This window comes from Macaca mulatta, chromosome 9 (genome assembly GCF_049350105.2).
Source record: "Macaca mulatta isolate MMU2019108-1 chromosome 9, T2T-MMU8v2.0, whole genome shotgun sequence".
Lineage (NCBI taxonomy): Eukaryota > Metazoa > Chordata > Mammalia > Primates > Cercopithecidae > Macaca > Macaca mulatta.
Genome location: NC_133414.1, coordinates 23,225,167 through 23,249,060, shown reverse-complemented (window position 1 = coordinate 23,249,060; position 23,894 = coordinate 23,225,167). Strand labels below are relative to the sequence as shown.

At 46.1% G+C, this 23,894-nt stretch overlaps 1 protein-coding gene across 1 annotated transcript in view; it reads left to right on the top strand.

The window, feature by feature from the left end:
• Positions 1 to 14,493, top strand: part of DNAJC1 (DnaJ heat shock protein family (Hsp40) member C1) — a 240,445-nt gene extending 225,952 nt beyond the window's left edge. The window contains 3 exon segments of the mRNA NM_001261677.1: positions 4,271 to 4,319; positions 11,346 to 11,794; positions 14,278 to 14,493. Coding sequence (NP_001248606.1) covers positions 4,271 to 4,319; positions 11,346 to 11,794; positions 14,278 to 14,346 — 567 coding nt within the window. The 3' untranslated portion in view covers positions 14,347 to 14,493.
• Positions 14,494 to 23,894: the final 9,401 nt, after the last annotated feature.

The following is a 23,894-nucleotide window of genomic DNA, read 5'->3' as shown; positions in this document are numbered from 1 at the left end:
CAGTTCAGGATCAGTGTGGCCAACGTGGCGAAACCCCATCTCTACTAAAAATACGAAAAATAGCCAGGTGTGGTGGTGCGTAACTGTAATACCAGCTACTCGGGAGGCTGAGGCAGGAGAATCACTTGAATCCAGAGGCAGAGGTTGCAGTGAGCCAAGATTGTGCCATTGTACTCCAGCCTGGGCAACAGAGCGAGACTGTGTCTCACAAAAAAAAAAAAAAAAAAAAAAAAGTGTTTGGCAAAATCCAACACCCTTGCACTATAAAAACACTCAGCAGACTAGCAATAAAAAAGAAGTACCTCAACCAGATAAAAGAACATCTACTAAAAACCCACAACACCGTGTTTACTGGTGAAAGAATGATTTCCTGCTAAGATCAGGAACCAAATAAGGATGTCTGCTCTTGCTGCTTCTATTCAGCATTGTACTGAAGTCTTAGCCAGGGCAGTTAGGCAAGAAAAAGAAGTAAGATGGAAAAAAAGAAGTAAAATTATCTGTTTGCAGATGGCATGATTTTATATGTAGAAAATCTTGAGAAGTGCACTAAAAAAAACATTGGAACTAATAAATGAGTTTAGCAAGGTTGCAGGATATATAGCAGTATTACAAAAATCAGTTTTTTTATGCATTTACAGTGAACAACCTGAAAATGGAATTAATAATTACATTCATAATTGCATCAAAAAGAATCAAATACTTAGGAATAAATTAAACAAAAGAAGTGAAAAACTTTAACTTTGAAAACTATATAACATTGTTGAAAGAAATTAAAGTAATTTAATTTGGAACTCTTAAGTCTTCCTGGCCTTAGATTTGGCAGGGGATTCTTAGATATGACACCAAAGGCACAAGCAACCAAAAACTTCAAAATTAAAAAAATAGATAAATGGGACCTCAGCAAAATTTAAAACTTTTGTGAGTCAAAGGACACCATCAAGAAAGTGAAAAGGCAACCCAAAGAGTGAGAGAACTTATTTGCACATCTTATGTCTGATAAAAGTACATGTACCCAGAGCACATCAAGAATCTCACAGCTCTGGCCAGGCATGGTGGCTCATGCCTGTAATCCCAGCACTTTGGGAGGCCGAGGCAGGCGGATTACCTCAGGTCAGGAGTTTGAGACCAGCCTAACCAACATGGTGAAACCCCATCTCTACTAAAAATACAAAAAATTAGCCGGGCGTGGTGGCGCATGCCTGTAGTCCCAGTTATTTGCAAGGCTGAGTTGGGAGAATCGGTTGCACCTGGGAGGTGGAGGCTGCAGTGAGCTGAGATCGTGCCATTGCACTTCAGCCTGGGCGACAGAGCTAGACTCCATCTCAAAAAAAAAAAGAAAAAATAATCTTACAACTCAATAATAAAAAGTTAAATGACCCACATAAGCAATGGATACAGGATATGAAATAGATATTCCTCCAAGAAAGATATACAAAAGTCCAATAAACGCATTAAAAAATGCTCAGTATCAGTCATTAGTTATTAACTATTAATTAAGTTAGGGACCTGTTAGAAGGTGTTATATTAGTTTGGTCAAGTGAGAATGAAGGACTGGTGCAGGTGGTGGAGGTCTGAGAGAGTAGGGAACAATTGGAATTGATACTATGAAGCAACTGGTTGGGGAAGGAGAGAAAACTCCAAAAATGGACTGTTAGATTTTAAGCCTAAGTGACTTGGGTGATAAAACTATTAAGCAATGGAGGAAAAGCAGAGAAGTTGTTTTATTAGAAAAACTGATGAGTTTAGTTTTTACATTGTTTAGTTTCAGGAACTAGGAGACCTCTAAGAGATTTAATGGCAGTTAGAAAGTAAAGCCATGTAGTATAGCAGAAAGAGCACTTGGCTTGTTTTTTTTTCTATAAAATGAAAGAGTTCGATTTAAAAGGTGGTTATGTTACAGTGATTGAGAGCAAAAATTTTAGATTCCTACTTGTCTGGTTTTAGCTTCTCAGTAACTGTTTAACTTGGATATATTATTTATTCTCCCTAGGCCTCAGATTCTGTAAAATCAGGTAACAGTTCTATGCCTACCTAATATCGCTACTGTGAGGAATATGTATACACACACAACTTATTTAGAACAGTGCCTATTGCATAGTAAGCTTAATGTTACATAGGTGAAGTCCCTTTCAGATCCGAGGATCCATTGTTGCATGGTCAATTTCTGTGAGACTGGCATTCCAAGGTAGAAGTCAGGGCCAGAGATGTAGGTTAATCATTTCTTTTCTAAAGTATTGTTGAATAGATGGGATGAAATACCAGAGTAGAAAGTGGAAACAACATGGGCAGAATGTTGAGGAACACTTCTATTAGGGAACAAGAGGCAGGAGTATATAGGAGAGGCCAGTGGAGGAACATTCAGAGAAAGAAGGAAAACTAGGAGATACTCTCATGAATGCCAAGTAGAATAGAAAAGATAAAGTCAAGGGAAGATTGTCTTTTAGAGTAGACTACTTGAGCTAAGTTTGAAGGTTTATGGGATGTATCTAATGGACAGGGAGAAGTTGAAGATGAAAGCAGATGACTGATGGTACATAGTTCTGTGAGGATTCAAGGGGCAGATTTAGCCTCAAGGGGAAGGAATGCATTTATTTCTTTGAATTAGGATAAAAGAAGGGATGGATATGTGGTGGGGCAAGCAAATTTTTGAGCTGGGAAATTCAGAAGTCAAGGAAGCTCATGTTGGATAAGTTCAGTTTGCTTACATTAAATAGGAAGCAAGGTCATCTGTAGAGGGAGTGGAAGGTAGAGAACAAAATTGAAAAGTGTTTCCACGCAGCTTTAAATGTTCTAATTCTGCTCTTTGTATGAATGGAAAACAAATGATCTATTTCAGTTGTAACAGGTAATATTTACTGAGCCTTTAGTGTCTGCCAGGTATCATGCTAAGGGTTTGTTTCAAACTGAAAACATCCGTAAGCGGCAAATGGTATTAGTAGTGGTATCCACACATTACAGAGGGTAATATATGAAACAGAGAAAGGATGGAAAATTGCTGTCTGTTACCCAGCTGAGAGGTGGAACCAAGATTGAAGAGCAGATCTGCCTGACTCTTTCTTGGCTCTTAATGATCATGCTTTCTGACGTTTTACTTTCAAATTTCATTAAAGCCTTGAAGTGTTGGTTCAAGAATATACATGGATTAATGGGATAGAGAAATATAGAAAAATATAATAGCACATGTATACAGCCGAACATAATTTTAATGAAATTCATATTTTAAATAAATGGAAAGTATGGCTAGTTAGATAAGTGTATTAGGGCAATTAACTATTCATTTGAAAAAAATTAATAACTTTAACCCCATATTTTTTAAAAATATACAATAGAAGTCAGAACAGTGGTTATCTGTGGCAGGATAGAGATTGCATTAAGGGCACAAGGGAACTTTCTGGAGTAACAGGAATGTTCTGTAATTTTTTTTATTTTTATTTATTTATTTATTTATTTAGATGGAGTCTGGCTCTGTCACCCAGGCTGGAGTGCAGTGACGTGTTCTCAGCTCACTGCAACCTCCACCTCCTGGGTTCAAGCAATTCTGCTGCCTCAGCCTCCCAAATAGCTGGGATTACAGGCATGTGCCTGTAATCTTCTCCAGTGAAGAAAGATATTCAATTTCTGGAAATTCTAGGTTTAAAAAATGACCTGTTTGCATAATGAAAGCAGTATCTTTTTTTTTTTGAGACAAGGTCTCACTGCCCAGGCTGGAGTGCAGTGGTGCGATCTCGGCTCACTGCAACCTCCGCCTCCTGGGTTCAAGCGATTCTCCTGCCTCAGCCTCCAGAGTAGCTGGGATTACAGGCACCCACCATCTTGCCCAGCTACTTTTTATATTTTAATCGAAATGGGGTTTCACCATGTTGGACAGGCTGGTCTTGAACTACTGACCTCAACTGATCCAGCCGCCTCGGTGTCCCAAAGTGCTAGGATAACAGGCATGAGCCACCATGCCTGGCCTTGAAAGTAGTATCTTTTAAGAGGCAGCCTTGTATAACAGAACTGTCATTGAACTAGAAGGAGTCCAGGTATGTGAGTTCTTGTCCTGATTGTGCTGCTGAGTGGATGGGTGTTTTGGAGCAATCCATTTAATCTCTGTGGGCCTCAATTTTCTTGTTAATTACATTAATGGATGGGACAGATGACTGAGGGTCTTTCAGACCTGAGATCCAGTGAACCCTGTTCATTCACATGGAGCTTACATGGAATAGTTTCACTCAGCCTACAGTAGGTACATGGAAAGTAAGATTTTTGCTTTTATGTTTTGAAACAGGTGACAACCAAAGCCAAGCAACTGAAGGATTCAGTGACCTGCTCCCCAGGTGAGTTCATACTTCCTCTATCTCATTAATCTAAAGTGATTTCTTCTAAATTAATCCCTTTTTATAATAACTTCTTTAAATACAAGGGTCTAGAAGTTTTGCCTAATGAACTCTAAATCTGGTCGCATCTCCAAAAGGGGTTGAAATACGGGCACCAGCAAGCCAGTCCATCCCTGCATATTCTGGTGCCGAGAAGATGTATTTAATTAATAAGGTTAAAGAAATACACAGATCGTCTTCTCTAGTTCAATTTGTGGGGACGGGGAATGCAGGAGAAAGCCCATCTCTGCACACCACGCAAATGCTGTGTGCACACTGTTTCCCCGCACTGTCCACCCCTGTCACTGCCGCACTTGCAGAGCTACCCTTTGGGATAGATGACAAACAGCTTTCCCAAGCATTTATGTTTTTTGTTTTTGTTTTTTTTGAAACGGAGTCTTGCTCTGTTGCCCAGGCTAGAGTGCAGTGGCACAATCTCGGCTCACTGCAACCTCTGCCTCCCCCGGATTCAAGCAATTCTCCTGCCTCAGCCTCTGGAGTAGCTGGGATTACAGGTGCCCGCCACTGCACCTGACAGATTTTTGTATTTTTAGTAGAGACGGGGTTTCACCATGTTGGCCAGGCTGGTCTTGAACTCCTGACCTCTTGATCCTCCCACCTCGGCCTCCCAAATTGCTGGGATTACAGGTGCGAGCCACCATGCTCGGCCGCATTTATGTTTCTTAAAATCAATTTCCTCCAAGATTAACTGTAATTTTGTTAGAGTCTCCATATTCTTTGCTTAGAACCAGGAAGTAAGAACATGCCTCAGAAACTTTCCAACCTAACTCGAATACAGGTGCCAGGGAGAGTAATGCAGATGAACAAGCCAACGATTAGCAAACCCAGAGATCTCAAAAAGCCATCCCAGCCAGGCATGGTGGCCCAGCTCTCGTTTCAACTACTCTAGAGGCCAGGGCGGGAGGATCACTTGAGCCCAGGAGTTCAAAACCAGCCTGGGCAACATAGTGAGACCCCCATTTCTGAAAAATAAACATAAAAATAAAATAATTTTTAAAAAAGAATTCAACTTGGAGTTCTCCAGGCTTTAGCAAAGAGGACATTTCTGGATTTCTTTTTCTGCCAATGAAGTTATTTCTGTGGACATGGAGGCAGAGATGGGGCAATGGAATGTTACATAACAGAAGTCTACTTCAAGACATTCTCCAAAATCATACCATTGAAAAGGCAGCGCATCTCAGAGTAACGAACTGACATAGATCTTCCTGGAGCTTTGGTGGAGGGGGTCAGAAGTATGAAGAAAACAGGAAATGTGGAGTTGAATATTTAAGTGCGTCTCTGAGGCAACCAATACTTGTGGCTGAGAGAAGGCACCAGAAGCAGCTTTGAGCAGAGAGCAGATCCAGCATTAGGACAGAGAGGAAAAGAAGCAAATCCGATGTGATATTTGGCCACATCCAAGCATCCTGTGACTCTAAAAGCACCATAAGGTCTTTGTCACAAATATATTCATTAAATTCTGTGTTTTGTTTTTTAATAGCCTTTAAGAAGCCAAAGGATTTTGAAATAAAAGTATTTCTTCTGATTATGTTCACAAATTAACAAAGAATCCGTAAGCAGTGTGATCCATTTAAGTCACAAAGCTGTGCTTCTGAAGTATTATTAGATATTCTAAAATTGTTTCCTAAGATTTGGGTTACCTTTCAAAGGGTTTGAAATGGATGGTTTAGAAAACACAGCTGGCTTAATAGGCTAGCACAGGGGAAAATGACCTTCTACAGATAAGAACACACCCAGATGGAAGTATTCAGCTCTTTCTTAAGAGAGTTGCTTTAGTGAGTATGGAAAGAAATATTTGCTAATAGAAACTCAAAAAAATACAGATAAACAAAAGGAAGAAAATAATCACATGTAACCTACCAATTGTTATTTTGAGAGAGATATTTCTTCAGACTTTTCTTTTTTTTTTTTTTTTTGAGACGGATTCTCGCTCTGTTGCCCAGACTGGAATGCAATGGTGCAATCTCGGCTAACTGCAACCTCCGCCTCCCAGGTTCAAGCAATTCTCCTGCCTCAGCCTCCTGAGTAGCTGGGATTATAGGCATGCACCACCACGACTGGCTAATATTTTGTATTTTCAGTAGAGACGGGGTTTCTCCATGTTGGTCAGGCTGGTCTCAAACTCCCAACCTTAGGTGATCCTCCCACCTCAGCCTCCCAAAGTGCTGGGATTACAGGCATGAGCCACTGCGCCCAGCCTATTTCTTGAGACTTTTCTGATGCACGTATGTGCATATAATATTTTTACAAGAATGGGACTATACTACAATACTGTTTTGTATTTTTTCACTCCATATACTCATATGTCTGTATCATCACCTTAATGGCTCCATAGTAGTCCATAATATAGATATCTGCCCCATGGTTTATTTAACAGGTTTCTATTGTTGGACATTTTGATTGTTTCTATTTTTTTTTATTGTTATGAAGTTGTGGTCTCCAAAGTGAGGTAGACAAGATGATTCTTTGGAATTTAAGAAGACTGTATTTGAATTTCTATTGATCTTTATTTTTATCTTAAAGCAGTGAGAGAGTAATTAAGCTTTCTCATCTTTGATATTCAGACTTATGCCAGCACCCTCACTGTGCCCATTAGCAGAGCTTATGTGTTACATAGGGCACCGGCGTTTCCCAAGGGAAAAATGGGATTTCCACAGCGCTCACAGGTTGATGATGGCCTCATCACTCGGCATCATCCCACGTTCTTTCGCTCTCAAGATATTGCAACAAGATACCCAGTTGAGTGGATGTATAGATAACCCCAGAGTTGCAGTGACATCTTTTTATAAGGTGGAGGGCAACCACGGGAATATTTCCTATCATATGGAGGCTTCCTAGTATTTTGACAAAATACTTTTAAAAGTTTTTGAATTTAAAGATCTTCAGTTTTATACTTTTCTTTTACCAAATAAATAAATAAATAAATAAATTATTGATGTAGGGTCTAAAAAAAAAACCTGCACACGCTTAAAACATTACAACAGTACGAAAGGGGATACAATGAAAAGTGTCTGAGTCTGCATTCCTGGCCCTCCACAGAAGGAATAATGAATCAGAGTGGGGGGTGCACACGTCTAGAAGTGTAACTAGTTGCGCACACCCTGTCTGTATTTGCCTCCCTCTTTCTATGTTAATGGCAGCATACTCACTGAAGACTAATATATTTAATCCTTTTATTATATTAAAATATTTTTACAAAATAAAGATGGGTTTTTAACAATGAATATGAAAGTGTTTTGAAAACTATTTATGCTGTAGAAAGGACATTTGAAAGTAGATCCTTGGCTGGGTGTGGTGGCTGACACCTGTAATCCTGACACTTTGGGAGGCCAAGACGGGCAGATCACCTGAGGTCAGGAGTTCGAGACCAGCCTGGCCAACATAGTGAAACCCAGTCTCTACTAAAAATACAAAAATTAGCTGCGTATTGTGGTGCATGCCTGTAGTCCCAGCTACTCTGGAAGCTGAGGCAGGAGAATCACTTGAACCCGGGAGGCAGAGGTTGCAGTGAGCCGAGATCACGCCACTGAACTCCAGCCTGGGCAACAGAGCAAGACTGGCTCAAAAAAAAAAAAAAAAAAAAAAAAGTCGATGCTTGATAGTATTTTCTTTGTTATGTGTTATTCTATGACCAAAACAATGTGACCTATAAAAACTTATTTTTACGGATTTAAAAATGTTGAAAATAGAATTTTAACCTGTAAATCTTTCAAACAAAGTGAACTCATTTGTTAAAAATACAGCCAGGCGTGATGGTGTAGGCCTGTAGTCCCAACTGCTCAGGAGGCTGAGGTGGGAGGATCACTTGAGCCCAGAAGTTGGAGGCTGCAGTGAGCTACGATCACACCACTGCACTCCAGCCTGGGTGACAAGACCCCCATCTCAGATAAATAACACTTTCTGTTTAGTTTGCAAGACCAAATGATTGACTTGGGGAAGATTTTTATGAAAATGTTTTCATAATTTGTATTGTACAATGAATACCAGAGCATAGTAAACATGGCCAACAGGACGCTCCATGTGGATAGATGTATCCTTTTGGGTCATCTTTTCCAACTGGGATGGCCATTCAAAGTTAGGTGCCAAAATAAAGTGAATTTGGAGCCAGGCCTTTAATTGAGTATTTTACCCAGTATTAAGCAATTTTTCAGTCTCATTGTTTTTAATATTAATATTTTCATGAGAATGTTTCACTTAATGATGTTTTTAGATTGTTTTTTATCTTTGATTTTCTTATTCATATGTGTTTTATAATATATTAGTAGAGTGGTGGATATAAAAGAATAAGTAAATATAAGTAAATATACATATATTAGAATTGCATTTTCGGCTGGGCGCGGTGGCTCATGCCTGTAATCCCAGCACTTTGGGAGGCCAAGGCGGGCAGATCCCGAGGTCAAGAGGTTGAGACTATCCTGGCCAACATGGTGAAACCCCGTCTGTACTATAAATACAAAAATTAGCTGGGCATGGTGGCGCGTGCTCGTAGTCCCAGCTACTTGAGAGGCTGACACCCGTAGTCCCAGCTACTCTAGAGGATGAGGCAGGAGAATCACTTGAACCCAGGAGGCAGAGGTTGCAGGGAACCAAAATTACACCACTTCACTCCAGCCTGGTGAAAGAGCGAGACTCCATCTCAAAAAATAAAAATTAAAAAAATAATAATTGCATTTTCAAAGAGGTTTTATTGATGGAGTACATAATAAAAAATATGGAGGAGATAATGATTATGAAATGCAACTCATTTGTAGTAACAAAAGACTAGGACCTGGAACTTTAGTGAGCTAATACAGAATAACCTCCAGGGAGTTTGTTGCCATTAACATAAGAAAGGAGAAGGCAAATACAGCTACACAGGGTGTGCAAGACTCATTCTATATCTAGACGTTCACACACTCACACCCCAACTCATTTTTGCCTCTTAGAAAGCAGACCAGGAAGCCACTTTTCATTGTATTCCTTTTTGTAGTTTTTACTTTTTTTTTTTTTTTAATTATATGCAGGTTTTTGTTTCTGTTTTTGTTTTTGTTTTAAGATGGAGTCTCACTCTGTCACTCAGGCTGGAGTGCAATTGCACCATCTTGGCTCCCTGTAACCTCGCCTCCCTGGTTCAAGCGATTCTCCTGCCTCAGCCTCCTGAGTAGCTGGGATTACAGGCACCCACCATCATGCCTGGCTAATTTTGTATTTTTGTAGAGACAGGGTTTCACCATGTTGGCCAGGCTGGTCTCGAACTCCTGACCTCAGGTGATCCCCCCGCCTTGGACTCCCAAAGTGTTGGGATTACAGGCGTGAGCCACCGTGTACGGCCGGGATTTTGTTTTTTATTAAATAAAAGCTAGTATAAAAAAGAGGAAACATTGCCGTAAAAAAGGAAATAAAATATTGCCTCCTTTTTTGTTGTTGTTTTGAGACAGAGTGAGACTCTGTTGCCCAGACTGGAATGCAGTGGCACAGTCTCGGCTCACTGCAGCCTCTGCCTGCTGGGTTCAAGCGATTTTCATGCCTCAGCCACCAAGTAGTTGGGATGACAGCCATGCATCACCACACCCAGCTAATTTTTTGTATTTTTAGTAGAGACAGGGTTTTGCCATGTTTGCCCAAGCTGGTCTGGAACTCCTGGCTTCAAGTGATGCACCTCACCTTGGCCTCCTAAAGTCCTGGAATTACAGGCGCAAGCCACACTGCACTGGGCCTAAAATATTGCCTCTTTGTAGCCAAATTTGTATATACATCTGTAATTATTTCCATAGGAGAACCTCCTCTAAGTAAAATTATAGAGTCACAAGTAAATACAATTTTAAGGTTCACCTCCATTTGACAAATTGTTCTTTAAAAAGGCTAGACCTGTGCTGTCTAATATGGTAGCCACTTGCCACTTGTAGCTGTTTATATTAAATTTTAAATTAATTAAAATTAAATAAAGTTAAAAACTTAATTCCTCAGTGCTACACCAAGTGGTTTGTATAATCGTATCACAGCATGTTTCATTGGACAGCTCTGAGGTGGGCCAGTTTCTGCTCCCACTCCCGGTGTCCGAATGTACCTATTTCCCTGCATTTTGCCAGCACTAGGTATTGTCATACTTTCTAATCTTTGCCAATTTAATAATTAAAAAGTGGTAATTCACTGTTTCAGTTCTCTAATACTCGTCAGCTACTGTAGTTCTTCCTTTGTGAGCTGTGTTCTTTGTCCTTTTATCTTACTGAGTTGTAACTCCTACTGTATTGAGGATATCAGTGCTCTGTATTCTATTCTGTCCTATTAAAAGGTTTAAAACTTTTGTTATTAATTATTACTACTTTTAGAGACAAGATCTCACTCTGTTGCCCAGACTGAAGCACAGTGGTGTGATCATAGCTGACTGCAGCCTCAAACTCCTGGGCTCAAGCAGTCCTCCCTCCTTAGCCTGCCAAGTAGCTAGGAATACAGGTGTATACCACCACACCCAGCTAATAAATGTTTTGATAAAATGTTTCTTTTCCATGTTTAAAAATTCTTGTTATAGCTACTATTTATAAGTGTATAATTTACTCATACACTTGACTTCCAGAGGCAGCACAGTTTAAGGTTTGACCAGTTGATTTTTGTCTTTCCAGTGGAGCCAGTGAATCCTTTCTTATACTGAGTAGCAGGTTATTCCTTCTCAAAGACATGTTTGTATTCTTGTTCACAATCTGATTCTTTATATGCCCATTATTCCTCAGAGTAGAGAAAGGGACAAAGGCTTGCAATCAGAAAGAAGTGGGTTCAGATCCCACTCTAGTGCTTTCTGAGTCTTCTTTTTCTCATCTGTAACATTAGGGTAATGATCCCTATCTTTCTAGAATAGTGTGGAAATGAAATTAGACCATGCATGCAAAATGCCTAGTGCGCTGCCTGCTGTGTGCCCAGCAGCTGCTGTTCTCACCATCTCCTTAATTCACCTTGCCCTTCACATCTGTGTGGCGCACCCCTCTTTCCTAGGAATGGTTAGACTCTCCGAACTCAAATCAACAGTTCAGAATTCCAGGCCCATCAAAAGTGCCACCACCTTGCCTGATGACATGATCACCCAGCGAGAGGACGCGGTGGGGGCGGTGGTGGAGGAGGAGCAGGGGGGAGACTCTGGTGAGCAGGAGACGGGGGGCACCGAGGCCCGACCTCGGAGGCGGAAGCCAGCCAGGCTGCTGGAGACTACCGCGAAGCTGGAGCCAGAGGAGAAGCCCAGAGCCAGGCGGCAGAAGGACTTTGACGTAGCAGAACCAAATGAGTCCAGCGACGAGGAGAGCCAGAAAAAAGAGAGAGCTCGGGCTGCAGAGGAGCCGTGGACTCAGAATCAACAGAAACTTCTGGAACTGGCATTGCAGCAGTACCCAAAGGGATCCTCTGACCGCTGGGACAAAATAGCCAGATGTGTCCCGTCCAAGAGCAAGGTGAGTGACAGGGAAAGAGGCCTCTGCACAGGTGTTAGAATCCCACCAGAGGAGCCGCAGCTTGTCTGCCTGCGGCTTCTTCCCTCATTCCTATCTACTGACACCTGCCCCATGATCTCTTCTTTCCCAGCTATCTTCCAGTATATTTCTCCCTAGAGCATATGAATCTGTGCACTGAGTGGTTCATGTGTGTAGATGAGCTCAAGATTCTAAGTTTCATCATCACACAGGGTAGCTGATTATAGAAACTTCACCTACAGCACCTGCCTGCCCTTTGGAGAACTCGCCCACTCAGGCCTAGGGTTTAAGGGCACATGGGAGGCTCAGCCGGTGCCGTCTCACCGTGAAATGCGGCAGCTGGGGAGGGTCAGGATGGGAAGCGCCTCTGAACCAGGCTGAGGGTTCATAAATCACAAGGCCCATTGGCTATGTAGCAAATCTTTGACCAAAGGGATAGCTGGTATAGACAGTATTACCATAATCATCTTTGGTTCTGCCATGTGAATAACTTTGGACTCAGCGGGTGCACCTCGTGGCTGTCCAGAGGCCCTGAGGCCATCTCCATGTGTGGTCAGTGCCCTGAGGCCATCTCCATGTGTGGTCAGTGCCCTGAGGCCATCTCCATGTGTGGTCAGTGCCAGGCGACAGCTAGGGTTCGGCTTACCTTCCACGGCCGTGGCCGTTTGTAGTTGGCCTTTCTCCCTGCTTGTAGCTCTTAGTGCCTGCTCACATACATCTGAGATAGTTCTCAGATGAAAACTCAGATGGGAGGAGAGGGCGGGAGTGCCCTGTGGAGAGCCCACCCACCCAGCTTGGGCGGCCTCTTTCCTGTGATCTGGCCGTGAGGCGCTGCAGAGAGTTCCAGGGTGTGATCCTACCACAGTGTCTCTTGAGGCTTCTTTCCAGGGAGCTAGATTGTTAGTCGAGGAATCAGGAACAGTCAGAATCAAAAGCCACGATCTATTCTGCCGTCTGTGCCTCCTTCAGTCGCCTCTGGGCACACTGATGCTCATTTACATTCTTATTTTTGTAATTGAAATTCTGTGTTGGAAAATCTAGCTCATGGCCATGCGTGTCCCTGAGTGTACAGGTCTAGTTTTCTCCACCTACTTTAAAAGGATGAAAGTTGAGAGTTCCTGGGGAGAAAAATAAACCCTTAGCAGTTGATCTATTTGGGAAGCGCAGCTTCTCCCAGCCTCTCCAACTGGTTTGCCAGAAGTAACTATTCTCCCCGAATTTCTCTAGCATCTGTCAGAACACAGGTGTCTCCATGTGTGATGAGTCCACACTGGCTTATAAACGAAGGGGCTGGAGCTTGGATTCCTAAGGATAGAACACCCAGAAACTCATACCTGGGGGGTCTGGAAACCTTCCAGTTTTCAACCAGCAATGAGCAGGGCTTCGTCGGCCTGCAGGTGTTCCCCTCAAGCCTTGACTTGAGAGCCAGCCAGGGCTGAGCTGCCTGCTGTCCTGGAGCCTGGGCCTGGCTGCCACAGCTCAGCTCAGAGCTCTGAGCACACTGTCCTTCCGGGGTTACATGCTGGGTCTGGCCACATCTGGTTTCAGCACTATGTGGTTAGGGACAGCATAGATACTAAGGAAAGACTGATATCTTTAAAGACCGTAGGCAGGTAATCTTTGGGGATGCAGAAAAAACCCTGAGAAGAGACTCTCATGACACCACTAAGCTAAAATCCTGGGAGAGTAAACATCCTTTCCCTGTCCCAGGCAGCTGATAAAGTCACTTTGCACTGGACCCTAAGTCAGCAGAAGCTACAGAACCTCAGGGGTCAGTATTTTTGGAACAGAAACAGAAGAGATTCTAGAAAGTTCCTGTAATCAACATGAAAATAATGAGGCCTCTCCCCACCATCAACCCACCTCTGCTTTGGTCCTGAGTCCCAGCCCAGGGCGTGACAGCTGTGGCCAGCTGAGGTCTGAAGTGGGTGGCCCTGCAGCCTGTAGGGTGGGATGGAGGTGGGGCCGGGAGGAGCAGGAGTGTGTATTTCAGCACAAGTGTTTCCAGTGTCCCGGGGTCTGGCGCCCCACAGGAAAGGTCTCACTCAGCAGCACCTAAGGAAAGCCAGACCCACGGAAGAAGACTATTGTGGCTACCTGGCCCCAGGGTTTTTTATTTCTTTAAAGTAGCGTGTTGTGATGAAAGAGTGAAATGTTAACATGAAAATGAGAGTCAGCAGGCTGATGGTACCAGTGATGATGCTAGTGCACCTCACAAACGGCTGCCCCAGCCCCTCACTCCGCGCCAAGCACCTTCCCTTCGGGCTGGGCTTGCAGGAGCCCTTCTTGCACTGCCTGGACAGGTCTGCCTTGTGAGCGGCTGGACTCCAGGACATCCTGGGAACTCTGGGCAGAGGGACTGGACGTGAGGCTCTTCATGAGCAGAAGGCAGCAGACCAGCCCCCCGGGGACCCCACTGACTTGTGCAAGTGACTGTTTTCACCTCTCTTTTTTTCTTCCTACAGGAAGACTGTATCGCTAGGTACAAGTTGCTGGTTGAACTGGTCCAAAAGAAAAAACAAGCTAAAAGCTGAATATTCTGGGAGTTGATGTTCACCTTCATTTTCCAAAATGAATATCTTAAAAATCTTTTGCAGAAATTTGCATTTTTGTACCTCAATATTTCTACGTCATGTGCCTTAGTAAAAAAAAACCAATAAATAAATAAAAGATGAGTGTTGTGCTATACTATTTAAACAAATACTGTGCTGGGGAAAAAGGATGTGGGTATTTTGCAGATTATTTTATTTCTCATCACTTCAAAGTTTACTTTCTTAGGGAATAAACAGTGCTTTCTAATGATCAGGCAAAAATATATGGTTTTGAAGGAACATGTGAACAAACTAATGTGTAAGAATTCAAACAATGTTTCTCTAAAACACGACCAAAGAACACAGCAGTTCATGTCTCTATTGGGGGTTGAGTAGCAAAGATCAGTTCTTGGGGAGAAAGAAAACCAGGTTGGTATCCAGCTGGTTGGCTAAGAACAATGTGAGGTTCTCTTAGTTAGTTAAATATATCGAGGGAAAAAACTGTCCAGGTGAAGAAAGACATAAGGTAATACTTTCGAAGTTTGAGCTGCTTGACAGAAATGTGTTCCCACCTGAGAGAATTTCCAGACAACAGGCAGGACCATTTTCAGGAAATGATGAAATTGGGACCATTTTTTCGTACCTAAGTTAAAAATCACTATTTTGACTATTTTCTACTATTACTTTCTGTCGAAGTCTTTCTTGCTGTATTTGAACTGTCACTGTCAGCTGAGCACTCCTTTTAAATCTTCTGTCATTTGCTCAGGGCGTGGAAATAGTGTGATGAATGCAGCTTGCCTGAACGTGCAAATCATGAAGATAACCAGAACACAGTTAAGGGACGTGATTTGATATCTTAGAGATGTTTTCTCTAAGGAGTAAAGTGAGGGTACAGTTTCCTGGAGGATAGTTTGGGTGACAGAGGTTCCCACTCTGCAGTGCAAGCTTCTTTCCATACAGAGGACATGGAACCAGGTAAGTCCCCAGCCCTTTCCATGACACGAGGTGACAGAGGCTGCCTTAGGTCTCAGGCCTACACCTGGCTCCAAGCAGATGTTTTAGGGAACTTACACTTCAGACCCAACTCCCTCATCCCAAAAAGAGCAGCGGAGAAGTGAAAACAGCACATTGCAGGCTGAGTAGCCCTCTTCCAAAATTGTGAGACAAGTTTCAGATTTTGCATATTTTTTTCTGATTTTTGGAATATTTACATATACATAATAAGTTGGCTCAGGGATGGGACCTGAATGTAAACACCACGTTCTTTGTTGTTTGTTTGTTTTTGGAGACAGAGTCTCGCTGTGTCGCCCAGGCTGGAGTGCAGTGGTGCAATCTTGGTACACTGCAACCTCTGCCTCCCAGGTTCAAGTGATCTCCCACCTCGGCCTCCCAAAGTGTTGGGATTACAGACGTCCATTATGTTTGACATACACTTTATGCACACAACCTGAAGGTAATTTTATGCAATATTTTTAATAATTTTGTGCAAGAAACAAAGTTTATTTGCTGAACCATCAGAAAGAGGCATCAGGTGTGGAATTTTCCACTGGTGGCGTCACATCAGCACTCCAAAAATTTGGATCTTGAGAGCATTTCAGATCTTGGATTTGGGATTAGGGATGCTCAGCCTGTGCCAGCCACAGTCTCCGCAGTCTGGTTTGCACAGAACTGCCTGAGTCAGGGAGTCAGTTCCATCAGCCTCAGCCAGCAGGGATAGGGAAGTGGTACCTGTCTGGCCCGGTGGGGACAGGGGACAGGCACAGTCATCTGGCCCCATCAGTACTCACTGTCCTCTTCCTGTAACAAGTCAAAACCAGGCTAGTCACGAGAATCTGAGTCTTTCCCAGAACTCTGTCCTCCAGCTGGGGGCCATGAGGTGACTGCTGTGCAGTCGCAGTGGCTCTATGTGAGTGACACATCTGAGAGGGAAGCCGGTTCCTGGAGAGGAACAGGGAGAGGGGAGGATCGTCCTGGCCATATGCCGGCCCGGGGGCCTCTCTGATCTCTGAGCCCAGCCTCAGGCCTGTTATACAACCCAGGACACTCTGTGAGTGTTCTGCCATTAAATCACCCTTTACACTTACAGCAGCCTGAATTGGGTTCCTCACACATACCCCAAAGCCCAATTATGAGTTTCCTGGGCTTTCTGCGGGAGAGGCCCCTGGGGGTTCAGAGGTGCTTTAGGAAATTGAGTTGCTGGAAGCCCTCAACTCGCCCTGTCCTCATCTTCTCCAGCTACCTTGAGAGAGTGAGGTGCTAGTGTGGTTTTCTGCTGCCTGTCTCTGCCTGCCAGGAAAGGCACTGCCCATGGTCTCCCCTCGGGGGACTCTGGGGGCCAAGGAGTCAACTGAAGTAGGATGGGGGGGGGGGGTTTTGTGGGGGAGGCCAGGGCCGGAGGCTGGGCAGAAGGACTCGTGTGGGCTCCCAGCTCTCAGAGCACAGCCCTGTACACAGATGACAGCTGCCACCCCGGGTCACAGCAGGAGAGCGAGGATCCTCGAGAGGGAATGCACTGAATGCGTGTGGGGACGTGGCACATGCACCAGCCACGCGACAGCCCCACCGTGCCCCTTCTCCTCTCCCACTCCCAGACCCGTGTCCTCCTGAGCCACCCTACCCTGCCCACTGAGGAGGCCTCCCCATGCCACGCCCAGCCCCCACAGGTGGCCTGCGCTTGCTTTTCTGTTCTTGCTGTCTTGCTCATGAGAACCAACCCAACCACTCTTTCCTCCTCAGTTTACACCTTTTTTTTTTTTTTTTTTTTTTTTTTTTTTTTAAAGCAGCAGCCTCGCTTGGTTGCCCAGGCTAGAGAGCAGTGGCGCAATCATGTCTCACTGCAGCCTCAAACTAACAGGCTCAAGCAATCCTCCTGCCTCAGCCTCCCAAGTAGCTGGGACCACAGCCATGTACCACCACCACCTTGCTAATTTTTTCTGTTTTTATGTAGAGATGGGTCTGGCTCTGTGGTCCGGGCTGGTTTACCCTTTTTGAGGGAAGAAAAGTTGTCTGTGGGACATGAATGTTGTGTGTGCTATTTTTTCCTTGTTAAATGAGACCTGAGAAAACGTGAACCTGGAATGTCCCGGGTGGGAGGGCAAACCGCAGTCCACCCCGGGCCCAGGGTCCTGGGCTGCTCGCCGGCCACCAAGTCCTGGAGCCTCTCCAGGGGGATCGCCTCCGGGGCCTGCAGTGCGTCCTTGTGAACATCCTCAGCAGGGCATAACTTAGTCTCCTGAGGGTGAAGCTGGTACGGAGAACAGCCCAGGGCTGCCCTGAGGTGCAGTGGGCCCCAGCGCTGCCTCCAGGCCTCCACTTCTGGGGACCCCACGGCTCCAGCTTCTCGGCAGCCCCCCCACCTCTCGCCCCCATGGCCATGTCCATTTGCTCATGTTGCGGGGAGTGAGACCTGGTTGGAGGTGGAGAACGCTGGCTCTCCCACTGTCCATGGAGCTGGGTGACATCAGGTGTGTTGTTTTACTACTGTGCCTCAGTTCCTCATCTGGGAAAAGAGAGAATAATGGCAGCTGCCGCTTAGGTTGTTAGGATGATAAAGTGAGATAATCTGTGTGAACTCTTTCTAACGCAGTGCCTGGCTTGGCAGAAACAATGTTATTTCTGACAGCCTGGCTTCCTGTCACCATCGTCTTCTGCGTGGCGATGGCCACAGCAGGGCTGATGAGGCAGGGCCAAGCTCCTTCCATCTCCTGCCCATGGGGGCGGGAATCCCAGCCCGGGGCCTAGGGGCCTGGGTCACTCTGTGCACTCCGGGGGACCTGCAACAGGCCTGCAAAATCATTCCATCTTGGATGTGTACTTTTCTGGGGAGAGGGTCCACATCTTTCACTGGGTGCCCCAAGGGCCTCTCACCCAAAAAGGCTCACAGCCTGTGCGGTGACGTTTCTCCTGACATGGCCCCAGGAGGGCCCGTGTGGTGTGCAGGAGAACCTTAGACTGGGCCTCAGGCAGAAAGGGCTCAAAGTCCCGGGTCTACTGCTGATGACCAGGGCCTGGGCAAGTGATATTAGCCCCTCTCTGGGGCTCGTTTCCTGTCCACAGAATGCAGTTGCTAATACCTGAGGGGCAGCGAGCCGCTCTGGGAAAGCCCTTCACGCTCAGGGCCCCTCTCGGCTCTGCCCCCATCTTGTGCTCCTCCCCTTGCCACTAAGTGGGGACATTTCTTCCCTAGGGCTGACATCAGCCTGGTCTCCTCTTCCTCAGGTGTAGTTTAGGGAAAGGGCAGAGTTTCGATCAGAAGACTCACGTCTGAGTCGTAGGTGAAGACCATGGGGAAGGAGCAGGGACCAAGGCCACGGAGAGGGCTGTGGTTCTGAGGGCTGCGGTGGGGGGAAGGGAGGGGATGGGGGAGGAGTGGAGGGAGGGAGGGAGGGAGGGAGGGAGGGAGGCCGTCTGCAGCCCCCACCCCGCTCAGCCCCACAGAACGCAGAGCAGCAGGATACTCCCAGGCATGACACCAGGCACGGGGGCTCTGCCCTCATCTTCCTGGACACCCGAGTCTCTTACCCTTTAGTGGTTTAAATTTTCCTCTCCCCACTGGGGCAGAAATGTCAGCGTTACCATTTCCTCAAACTGTTTATCGCGCCACTCTTCAAAGCACACTCACCTGTCTTATTTACCCCTAATGGGGGTTCTGCGCCCGCCCCCCACAGGGGGTCAGGAATGTTTGGGATGTGCAGCCAAGCCACGTTCTTCCCCAGGTGTGCAAGAGCTCCCCGTGCACGGCCTTAGAATGCCCTATTAGGAAAAGTTGGGGTGGGAAGGAGGTTTTTTTCATCAGTGGACCAGCTTACTTAGATTTTCACCAAATTATCCGATTCATCTGCAGAATTTGCTTTGGGAACTGCCTGGGAGTTTGTCTTCAATTGGTCCGCACGTGCTTGGCAAACACCCTGAGTTGCAGACTGTGGGTTTAGTCTTCCACTGGAGTGTTCTCAAATTCCCTTCGCAGTTTTAGAATAAGACCGTAATAAGCTTTCCACTGTCAATGTCTTCAGACACTTTAAAAAATGCCTCCTGCTGCAGGGCTGCTTCTTGATATATGCCAGTCACACTCCCCCAAACTCCTCTCCAAGTAGAGAACTAAAGCTCTATCAAGTATTTCATCCCAACTTCATTTTCTAGGGTATTTGTTGTTGTTCATTTTGGCAGTTAGGCTTGTTCCTACAGTTTAAATGGCATGGTTTAAATCATGTTCTGTGCATACAGGGAGGCCATGTGTTCCCTGGGGCCCAGGACACCCAGCCTAGGCGCTACAGGATGTGGCCTTCCTGTCTTATGGGGCATTGCTAACAAGTGGCCAATCCCAAATGCCTGCAGATTTTCAGAGGGGCGCTGAACTCCCCAGAGAGGAAGGACAGCTCAGAGATGTCCATTGTCTTGCTTTGGTTTAGAACGCCCCAGGGTAGAGGTGAGTCCTGGTCCTGCCCCAGCCCTCGTGAAGACCCACCTGCCTCAGAGAATGGCTGAGCCCCAGAGACACCTGAGTCAGGACCCAGCCTGGCAGGATCTCCTACAACTACGTGCACCGGCACCTGCGCTGCAGGTCTGCCGCCCCTAGCCACGTACCAGCACCTGAGCTCAGGCCTTTAAGACCAGGAGTTGGCTCTGCAGGCTGAGGAGAGGTGAGACTTTGGTGTGGGGGCCTGCGTGACTGCAACTGGACAAGGTTAGTCATTTGGTGAAACCGTGTTGGTATTTTCTAAAACAAATCCGACTTCCAAATACTGGGCTGAAACATGAATGGTGTTTCTCTCGGGTCTGGGGACTCCCTTTGTAACCACACTCCAGGCCAGGCCCGAGTCTGAGACGCGGAGTGGGAGCCAGGCCAGGGTGGCCTCTTGCCCTCACAGCCTTGTCAGGAACGGTCCCAAACCAAGAGTGTCCCTGGGTCATCTGTGGGTCATACAGTATACCGTTTACAAAATGAAATCGACAGATTTGGGGGTAACAGTAGGGTCGCCATGTGATTTACTGTGGCCTAAGTCATAAAGGAAAATGAGCCATGTTGGTCATGTTTGCTTTTGTTATTACTCAAAAAGAAATATCTTGTAAAATGTAAGATAAAATGTCTCATTGCTTATACTGTCATTTTGGTTCCAATCTTGGTTTCACAAAGTTAGATATCACTGCAGTTAAACAGTAGATGTCTTGACATATTTGACCTCAACTGTTTTCCCTTCAGAGGCTTGGCTTAAAAAATCACTATTGGAAATTTGCTGTTTGGATACAATTATGTCTGTCCTGTTCTGTTAAAAACTAGAATTTAAAAATTGGATGTGGGCCCAGTGCAGTGGCTCACACCTGTGATCAGCGCTTTGGGAGGCCAAGGCAGGATTGGTTGAGAGCAGCCTGGGCAACATGAACCCTGTCTCTACAAAAAAAAAAGCCAAATGCGGTGGCACATGCCTGTAGCCCCAGCTGCTTAGGAGACTGGGGTGGGAGGATCACTGGAGCCCAGGAGTTTGAGGTTGCACAGAGCTATGATCGCACCACTGCCATCTAGCCTGGCTGACAGAGTGAGACCCTGTTTCGTGGGGCGGGGAAATAATGGGTCCTGGGTAGAGAATCCCTGCATGAAGGTGCTGATGTCCAGGTGATTCTACTGGCCAGCCAGGAAGAACCACTGCATGAGGCCAAGAGCTTGCAAAGCAAATGGGACCCTGTTTTGTTCAACAATTCCAATGTACGCGGGCAACTTAGCTGCAGAGAGCACCTGACCTTACCTGCTCTGGAAGAGCCCCGGGGAACCAGCAAGGTGGCGGCGCTGCCAAGATGGAATCCCCTAATTCATCCATCTGCTTGTTACGGGAGCCAAGTGAGAAACCCCCAGATGCAACCATCAGTGTTTGAAGGAAAACAAACCTGATCGGCACAAAGTGAAATGTCATGCTTTAATTTTAAACTTTGGAAGGTGCTAGCAAAATGAAGATAACGCTGTTGAGTTTGCTGCAAACCATGAGGTAACTTCTTTTTCATTGGTTGCAGTGGACTGAATGTGTCTCCCCTCACCAAGGTCATGTGTCCAAACCCAAACCTTGAAGGAGATGGGATCAGGAGGTGGGGCCTTTGGAGGTGATTAGGTCAAGAGGGTGGAGCCCCCACTAATGGGAGGCCAGAGAGCAGAGTTGCCCCCTTCCCTGTGAGTCAGCCTTCTGCCTCTGGAACAGAGCCTCACTGACTTGGAGAAATACATTTGTTGTATGTAAGTCACCCAGACTACAGCATTTATTAAATTATTTCATCGAGACCGGGTCCTGGTCTTACCCAGGCTGGGGTGCAATGGAGTGATCATAGCTGCAGCCTCAAACTCCTGACCTCAAGTGAGCCTCCTGCCTTGGCCTCCCAAAGTCCTGGGATTACAGACTTGAGCCTCCACACCCAGCCCGATTATGGCACTTTGTTAAAGCAAGCTGAACTGACACTGGCTTGATACCACCTCAGTGTACAATCAAGTATTTAAGGGCACGCGTTGGGAGCCTTAGACACTGTCTCCTACCTATTAGCCCCTCTTCCTACCGCCAAAGCTGCTCCTGTTCATGTCACCACATACCTGAGTACCACGTCCAAAAGGTGATTTCAGGCTTGACCTTACCCCTTTAATCCTGAAGGCGGTGTGTGACATCTTCCAGCTTTTTGCAGCTTCACATTCTGGAGTGAAATGGATATAAATCAAACCAAGAGTTCCCCTGGCTCCTCCTCAGATTCCTCTCCAGATGTTTGATCTTTTGCTTTGGTAGTCTTGGTGTCCCCAAAGTCTGCAGTCTTCTTCCTTGTCCTCGCCCTTCTCCATCCCATTGACTTCAACTGCCCCCCTCTGTTAGGGGTCTGGTGAGGGCCAACTTTATGGTTCCAGCGCCCTTTGCTCTAATCCTCCCCTGGCATACCTGGCAGAATCCTCCACTCTATCCAGGGAGCTATGGTGCTTCCTTGATGTCCAAAAGAGCCAGAGCAGAGGTATGGCAAACGGCCGGTGTGGTCTCCTCTCCAGTCAGCTGGAGGGTACGAGTCCCTCCCACGGAGTTGAGAAAGCAGCTTTTCTGGAGCTAGGGCCTTAGAAAAGGTGAATTCCTTTGCCCTGAAAGCCTCCAGGGGGGTTGAAACATCCCCAGCTTTTTTTTTTTTTTGCGGGGGGGAGGGGATTCCAACTTGTCTCTGTTCTCCAGTCCTCTCACATCATCTCACCTGAATTCTCCAAACCAGTTCAATTCACAGGTCCACCGAGGGGTCTCTGGTTTCTTCCCTAGTTCCTTTCCAGTCTGCAGCCAGGCTAAGGCTCTCACACCCCCACACCCCTTGGAAAGACTACAAATGAATGCAGAGCTAGGGACAGCTCAAACTCCGGCCATAGCCATGTCCAGGCCTTTATGATTCTAGTTACCAGTGATGCCTGGGAAAGGCATAGGGGTATCAGGGACATGGCATGTTCGAGAACAGCATGGCTGGGTTTTGCTGGGGTACACAGCAAGGGGTGGAATTGTGCTGGGAGCCAGCACTGGATGGATGAGCCGAGCCCACACCCTGAGAGGCCTCAGTCTTGAAGAGGTGTCCCAGCCTCCACCACTCCTTAGTGAACTCAGAGTCGGGAGGGGCTCTAAGAGCATCATGGGGCGCTGCCACTTTACCTGCCTCAGATCATTCTTGTTCTTAATTGCACCAATTCACATTTTGGCAGCTATGTGACTCTGTACCCTCCTAAGCCTCAACTTCCTAATTTGCAAAATGGGGGAAACAAAACAGCCCTCACAGGGTTGTGTGAAGTGGAGGTGTGAGGTAAGGCGGGTGAAGGGCTTGACATGACGTCTGGGTCAGCACCCATGGCAACACCCGCTGCCAACTGCCCACACTCAAAGGACATGTCTCTGCCATCTGAAAGTAGACAAGGGTGGCGACCACACTGATGGCTCACCTGGAGGGTGGGGCGCTGGAGTTCTCACCAACCAAAGGCCTAGCTCTGGTTGTACCTGAAGTAAACCAGATGTACCAAGAGTTGTGAACAAAACCTGAAAATTCAACCTCATGGAATTTGGGAGCTTCCAACAAAAAGCAGGCCAGAGAAGAGGCAGTGAGTTCATCTAGAATATTTGGACCCAGATCTAGAAATAACGCACTTGTCTCCTAGTATCCACCTTCTCCCTTCTGCCTTTCCCCTGAATTTACCCACTCTGCACCTTGCTGCTAGCCAATCCCCCTACCTTTTTTTATTCGAGATGAAGTTTTGCTGTTGTTGCCTAGGCGGGAGAGCAATGGCACAATCTCAGCTCACCACAGCTTCCACTTCCCGGGTTCAAGTGATTCTCCTGCCTCAGCCTCCCAAGTAGCTGGGAGTACAGGCATGTGCCACCATGCCTGATTTTGTATTTTTAGTCGAGACGGGGTGTCTTGATATTGGCCTCGAACTCCCGACCTCAGGTGATCCACACACCTCAGCCTCCCAAAGTGCTGGGATTACAGGTGTGAGTAATCGTGCCCAACCAGTTGCTAGCAGCCCCCGCCCCGCCCCTTTAAGAGATGAGGTCTCTGTCACCCTGGCTGGA